Source organism: Entelurus aequoreus, linkage group LG23 (assembly GCF_033978785.1).
Source record: "Entelurus aequoreus isolate RoL-2023_Sb linkage group LG23, RoL_Eaeq_v1.1, whole genome shotgun sequence".
NCBI classification, from domain to species: domain Eukaryota; kingdom Metazoa; phylum Chordata; class Actinopteri; order Syngnathiformes; family Syngnathidae; genus Entelurus; species Entelurus aequoreus.
This window is the reverse complement of record NC_084753.1, coordinates 38,382,741-38,390,255: the sequence shown is the minus strand read 5'-3', so window position 1 is coordinate 38,390,255 and position 7,515 is coordinate 38,382,741. Positions and strand designations below refer to the sequence as shown.

The 7,515-nt window shown below is 36.2% G+C and overlaps 1 protein-coding gene across 1 annotated transcript in view; it reads left to right on the top strand.

Moving 5' to 3' along the window:
* Positions 1-7,515, top strand: part of LOC133640869 (gastrula zinc finger protein xFG20-1-like) — a 177,378-nt gene that overhangs the window by 164,763 nt on the left and 5,100 nt on the right. Inside the window, exons 4-5 of the mRNA XM_062034552.1 lie at positions 3,750-3,888; positions 4,958-5,224. Of these exons, the coding sequence (XP_061890536.1) occupies positions 3,750-3,888; positions 4,958-5,224 (406 nt within the window). The remainder of the gene's footprint in view (positions 1-3,749; positions 3,889-4,957; positions 5,225-7,515) is intronic.

The window sequence follows — 7,515 nt, the reverse complement described above, 5'->3', positions numbered from 1 at the left end:
CCATCTTGACTGCATCTTTCGGGAATGTAAACAAAGAAGCGCCGGCTGTGTACTGTTGTGGCTGACTACGTTCGAAAAATACGTCCATTTCGCACCGACAACTTTCTTCTTTGCTTGCTCAGCTTCTTTCTCCATAATGCAATGAACATGATTGCAACAGATTCACGAACACAGATGTCCAGAATACTGTGGAATTATGAAATGAAAACAGAGCTTTTTCGTATTGGCTTCAATGTGGAAGGCATACCCGTGTTCGCCGGGCTACGTCACGCGCATACGTCATCCTCAGAGGCGTTTCGAACCGGAAGTTTAGCGGCAAATTTAAAATGTCACTTTATAAGTTAACCCGGCCGTATTGGCATGTGTTATAATGTTAAGATTTCATCATTGATATATAAACTATCAGACTGCGTGGTCGGTAGTAGTGGGTTTCAGTAGGCCTTTAATTCTAAACATTTCTTCACAAAAAAAGAAATCTTTAACATCAATATTTATGGAACATGTCCACAAAAAATCTAGCTGTTAACACTGAATATTGCATTGTTGCATTTCTTTTCACAGTTCTTTTTGACAGACATTTAAAAAAAATCTCACGTACCCCTTGGCATACCTTCAAGTACCCCCAGGGGTACGCGTACCCCCATTTGAGAACCACTGCTCTACATCTCCACACATATAACAGCCAATAACCATAATGTTACTTTTTTGTTTCAAAATAATCATTTGTAGAGTATATTTCATCAATAGCTGCTGATTTTAATATTCTTCTATTGTTTAGCATACCGGTATTTCCCTTTACTCTTTTTCTTTTCTCAATTGAACAGGATGAAAGTGTCTGTAATTGTCACTACTGAGTGTAACTATATATAATTATGTATATAATAACCTTCCATTATTCACCTTCATTACTGCTTGATTTAACTCTCATCTTATTTTATCCAGAGAGAACATAAAAAGATGTCTGGACAGCAATAAACTGTCAATGTTCAATGTAACTACATTCCTCATATTTGGATATTGTAAAAAATGTAAAACACAAATTAAGATGGATAATATTGAAATAAAATGAGTAAATGTAATCACATATGTCGAAGGTATTATTATTGAAAAACCCAGCTGACAACCACGGCCCAAGTGAAACAGCTTAGACAGGATGCTACCAGCGGTCTTCAGAGCATGGCCAAGACCATTCTCTCTGGCAGGTTGAAGCTTTGGTGTCTTCAGTTTGGTCTAATACCTCGGTTGATGTGGCCTCTGACCATCTACGAGGTGCCGATCGCGAAGGTTGATAAACTTGAGAGGTTGATCAGCTCCTTTGCCAAGAAATGGGTCTTCCCAGGTGCCTTACCAACATAGCTTTGTATGGTAAAGGCATCCTGGAGCTTCCTCTGTCCAGCCTCACAGAGGAGTTCAGGAGTACCAAAGTCCGGCTGGAGATGTTGCTGACAAAATCTTGAGACTCCTGTGTGGCTAAAATCGCTTCTGACCCTTGCAACCGGGAGGAAGTGGACTCCGGGTGCAATCAATCGATCAGTGTTTACTTATATAGCCCTAAATCACAAGTGTCTCAAAGGGCTGCACAAGCCACAGCGACATCCGCGGTTCAGCGCCCACAAAACGGCAAGGAAAAACTCACCCCAGTGGGACGTCGATGAGAATGACTAAGAGAAACCTTGGAGAGGACCGCTAATGAGGGTAACCCCCCCTCCCCCACTCTAGGAGAGACCGGATGCAATGGACGTCGAGTGGGTCTAACATGGTATTGTGAAAGTCCAGTCCGTAGTGGATCTAACATAACAGTGAAAGTCCAGTCCATAGTGGGGCCAGCAGGAGACCATCCCGAGCGGAGACGGGTCAGCAGGGCTGAGACGTCGCTAGACCAGTTGATCTGCCGCTTCTTTTCTTTCAAGGATATGGTTGTCACTTTTGCATTCCGAAGTCCCAATTAGGGCCTCTTTTCCTACGAGAAGTGATCCAATCCACCTGCGAATATCAAACTAAGGGGCCTTATCTTATCATGTGCTCAAACTGAAATACCACTGTTTACTCCAACCTGATGGTTTGCTTTCTCCGAGATGAATATGAACATTCACCAAGTGTAGAACATGATATGAGTCAATTAATACACTTCATTTTAGGTACTCAGGAGTTTGCACTTAACCTGCTCTCTGGAATATTCCCCCGGTGACTGTGTGAGTTTTGTGTAAACATGTTGATACACATTGTTACAAACTGAGAGGAACATCAACCTGCTACCCCAAAAGGGACAAGCGGTAGAAAATGGATGGATGGATGAATAATCAAAGAAAATAAATAAATAAATAAAATAGATTAAAAAAAAATATATATATATATATATATAAAATAGATAAATATATATACATATATATATATATATATATATATATATATATATATATATATATATATATATATATATATATATATATATATATATATATATATATATATATATATATAAAATAGATAAATATATATGTATGTATATATATATTTTTTAATCTATTTTATTTATTTATACATTTTCTTTGATTAGCCATCCATCCATCCATTTTCTACCGCTTGTCCCTTTTATTTTATATATATATATATATATATATATATATATATATATATATATATATATATATATATATATATATATATATATATATATATATATATATATATATATATATATATATATATATATATATATTGTCCCTTTTATTTTATATATATATATATATATATATATATATATATATATATATATATATATATATATATATATATATATATATATATATATATATATATATATATATATATATATATAAAATAAAAGGGACAAGCGGTAGAAAATGGATGGATGGATGGCTAATCAAAGAAAATATATAAATAAATAAAATAGATTTAAAAAAATATATATATATATATACATGTATATATTTATCTATTTTATATATATATATATATATATATATATATATATATATATATATATATATATATATATATATATATATATATATATATATATATATATATATATATATATATATATATATATATATATATATATATATATATATATATATATATATATATTTTACTTTTATACATATAATGCCAAAGGAAATTTAAAAAGAACATGGAAACCTCCCACATTCTAAAATACATTATAAAAACTATCATCATCAAAGACAAAAATAATATCATGAGTGTAATATTTATACACTAATATTTATATTGTTTCTTTTTCTCTTTCCTTATGCTACTGTTGTTTCAATACATTGGTAAATATTTGAATATTTTTACGAAAATAAGTTGTATGTCTTTGTTTTGAAAATGTAAAATGGACAAGTTTACTTTTATTTTCAGAATGTTGAAATAGTTGTACCGGGGGTGGGGGGAAGAGCTGGTTACTTTTTTCTCTCGCGAGATCTGACAACACTGCGCGCGAACCAAACACGGCGAGGATAAAGCAAGATGGCGTCTGACGGTGAAGACGTTATTGCAGTCGTCACAGTTCAGTGTTCTTAATCTGTGCGTCCATGTACACATATATGTCCTTTATTACACTCTATTATATAGAGTAAACATCGTTAATAACTGTTTGCATCCGGTTATATTAGTCTGAGCGCACTTTGACGCTTCTCGAGCTAGCTTAGCTTGCTAATTAGCTTAGCTTGTTAGCTGCTAACAAAGAGAGGCGGAAGTGATCAAAACACATCGCTAAGCAGAGATCAAGTGTGAGTGTAAAGTGTTGTGATTGTGTGAAAATGTGCGAAAGAACGATAGCAGAGTACGAGGAGGAACTTTGTCCAACAAAAGAGGAGAAGGAGCGACAACATCAAAAACATCAAGTTGTGTTACACAGAACAGGTTTGTTTACTTCTTACTCTCACATGTTTACTAACTTTATATTTATTATTAACACTATTCTTGAATAGATTGTCTATAGGAAGATGAATTGTCATGTGAGGATGATGCACTGATTGTTTTACGTTGTTCATAAAAACGAGACAGTTTCAGACACACAATATTTATGAGAGGTTGATGTTCCTCTCAGTTTGTAACAATGTGTATCAACATGTTTACACAAAACTCACACAGTCACCGGGGGAATATTCCAGAGAGCAGGTTAAGTGCCAACTCCTTGAGAGTTTTTACCTCCAAAAAGAGGTAAGACAAAGTCAGAGTCAGTTACCATGGTAACTGACGCTGTAAACCTAGCCTGCTAGCTGGCAGGTTTGACAAGTTATTTATGTGTGTAAAAGCTATACTGACCTGTTATTTCCTTCATATTGGTGCAGCCATTAACCTACTACAACACCTACTACATCCACCTACTCAGTGGCCTCATGGTTAGAGTGTCCGCCCTGAGATCGGTAGTTTGAGAGTTCAAACCCAGACCCAGTCTAAACCAAAGACTATAAAAGTGGGACCCATTACCTCCCTTCTTGGCACTCAGCATTAAGGGTTGGAATTGGGGGTAAATCACCATAAAAATGATTCCCGGGCGTGGCCACCGCTGCTGCTCACTGCTCCTGCTCACTGCTCCCCTCACCTCCCAGGGGGTGATCAATGTTGATGGATCAAATAAAGAGAATAATCTCGCCACACCTAGTGTGTGTGTGACAATCATTGGTACTTTAACTTTTTAATGTGGCAGTGATTGTCGAAAAAACAAAGCCTGATCTAAAGATGACATCTTGATCTCATACCATCTCAAACCAATTGGCCGTTGATTATTAAGTGAAATGTCTTAAAGTCTCTTAAATTTGTCTTTAACCAAGCAACACTATGTTTTATCCAGTTACTCGATTAATCGAAAACATTTCCAGTAAAACACTTGATTAATAACATTTTCAATAGCCACAGCCCTATATTTCATGTACGATTTAATATTTAGCATGTAGGAGTTAAAATGTATTTTGTTTGTGTCCTGTAGACATCCATCAGCTGATTGGACACCAAGAAGAATGTCTCCCTCATCTGCAGGGGGACAGTTTCACTTTAGAGGATCCACAGCACTCACATTTTAAAAGGGACGAGGAGGATCCACAGCCCCTTTATTTTAAAGAGGAAGAGGAGGGAGAGTGTCCTGTAGGGCAGGAGGAGGCTGATCTCACCAAGTTTCCACTGACTGTTGTCTCTGTGAAGACTGAAGAGCATGAAGACAAACCACCTGAGTCCTCACAGCTTCATCACAGTCCAAGTAAGCACAACATCCACATATCATCTAATACAATGTTTGTGACACATGTTCATCCGGGGGCCACATTTATGACTAAAGATGGAGATATACTTGCTTTTTAACACCACCATTTAAAAATGAATGCTCATCAATCATCAACAGTGTAATTGCTGGGGTGTAACCATGTGACCTAGAGGCCGTCCTCCTTACCTCACGTGGTCAAATGAAGGCAAACATTCAATATGGCTACTGTTTATTTACCTTTAGCAGCACATATGTCAGCATATTTCAAAGGTTTAGTGGTGAAGATTAGGGATGTATACCAAGTACCATTTTTTTTAGTACTAGTTCTTAATTATGTCGTCCATGAGGACCGTGAAGATTCTGGACTAACGACACAACTATTTGTATTTTTAATTCCAGCTGACTGACGTAACTATGACACGTTGTCACATTGAGTTCAGCTGCCGCTGCTACACATTAAAATCAGCTTTGAATAATGACAAATAAGGAAACAACAACACGCAAAAGTTTGATGTGTGTGTTATTGACAAGAAGATGACATAACTGCATTTCACCTTGCACTGCACACATAGTTGACTTCTTTAAGACTTCAAATAAACAGCTGTTGATAAAAGACTTCCCTGCTCTGAGATGTTACAGAACATCATGTTGGAGGTGTTCAACCTCTTGTGCTAATAGGAATTATATTTAAAATGCCTTTTTTCCACTTTTTTTATTTCCACAAATTACATGTAGTACCGATAAGACTACTGATAAATACTGGTATCGATAAGGAATATCGATTAAGGTATCATATCGATACATTTTTTACGATTTATATCCCTACTGAAGATACAAGCCAGACATCTTTTTAAAAAATATATTCAACGTTTATTTGGATTTAGTTACTTCTCTGCTGTCCAGCAATGTCTCAATCAATCTAGTTTATTAGTACTAATTAGCAAAGTTTTCTTGTCTTTCTAAAGTCTTTCTTTTGACAGCCCCCTCGTGGTAAAGTTGTCCGAGTGCAAACTGAGGCAGTATTTGTGACTGATAAAACTTTCGGAGAATGAAAATGTAAGAAATTGTACCGGAAAGTTCATTACTTTTGAAGACGGCCAATAACAACGCAATCAGAATCAGAAATACTTTAATAATCCCAGATGGGAAATTAAGATTTTCAGCACAATCCCATTCAAGAGCAGACAAACATTACAGGGAGACAGAACAGGATCGCTGACGGGTCTGCCAACTTCTGGCGCCCCTTACCAAAAAGGTGAGAAACAGGTAAACGCTGGGGAGGGGGGAGAAAAAAAATTCAGTCTAAGCCTGGGCCCTTGGAGAGGGGGTCCAGACTGAGGCCAAAGAGAAAACAAGAACCTCATAGCCATAGCACACATAAACATGTGTGTAAGAGGGAAACATCAAAGAACACGAAGAACATTAAAAGCCTACTGAAAGCCACTACTACCGACCACGCAGTCTGATAGTTTTTATATTTTAATGATGAAATCTTAACATTGCAACACATGCCAATACGGCCGGGTTAACTTATAAAGTGCAATTTTAAATTTCCCGCTAAACTTCCGGTTGAAAACGTCTTTGTATGAGGACGTACACTACCGTTCAAAAGTTTGGGGTCACCCAAACAATTTTGTGGAATAGCCTTCATTTCTAAGAACAAGAATAGACTGTCGAGTTTCAGATGAAAGTTCTCTTTTTCTGGCCATTTTGAGCGTTTAATTGACCCCACAAATGTGATGCTCCAGAAACTCAATCTGCTCAAAGGAAGGTCAGTTTTGTAGCTTCTGTAACGAGCTAAACTGTTTTCAGATGTGTGAACATGATTGCACAAGGGTTTGCTAATCATCAATTAGCCTTCTGAGCCAATGAGCAAACACATTGTACCATTAGAACACTGGAGTGATAGTTGCTGGAAATGGGCCTCTATACACCTATGTATATATTGCACCAAAAAGCAGACATTTGCAGCTAGAATAGTCATTTACCACATTAGCAATGTATAGAGTGTATTTCTTTAAAGTTAAGACTAGTTTAAAGTTGTCTTCATTGAAAAGTACAGTGCTTTTACTTCAAAAATAAGGACTTTTCAATGTGACCCCAAACTTTTGAACGGTAGTGTATGCGAGTGAAGTCACTAGATAAACGGAAGTCTTGGTACACCATTGAATCCAATACAAAAAGCTCTGTTTTCATCTCAAAATTCCACAGTATTCTGAACATCTGTGTTGGTGTATATTTTGCAATTTGTTTAATGAACAATGGAGGCTGCAAAGAAGAAAGTTGTA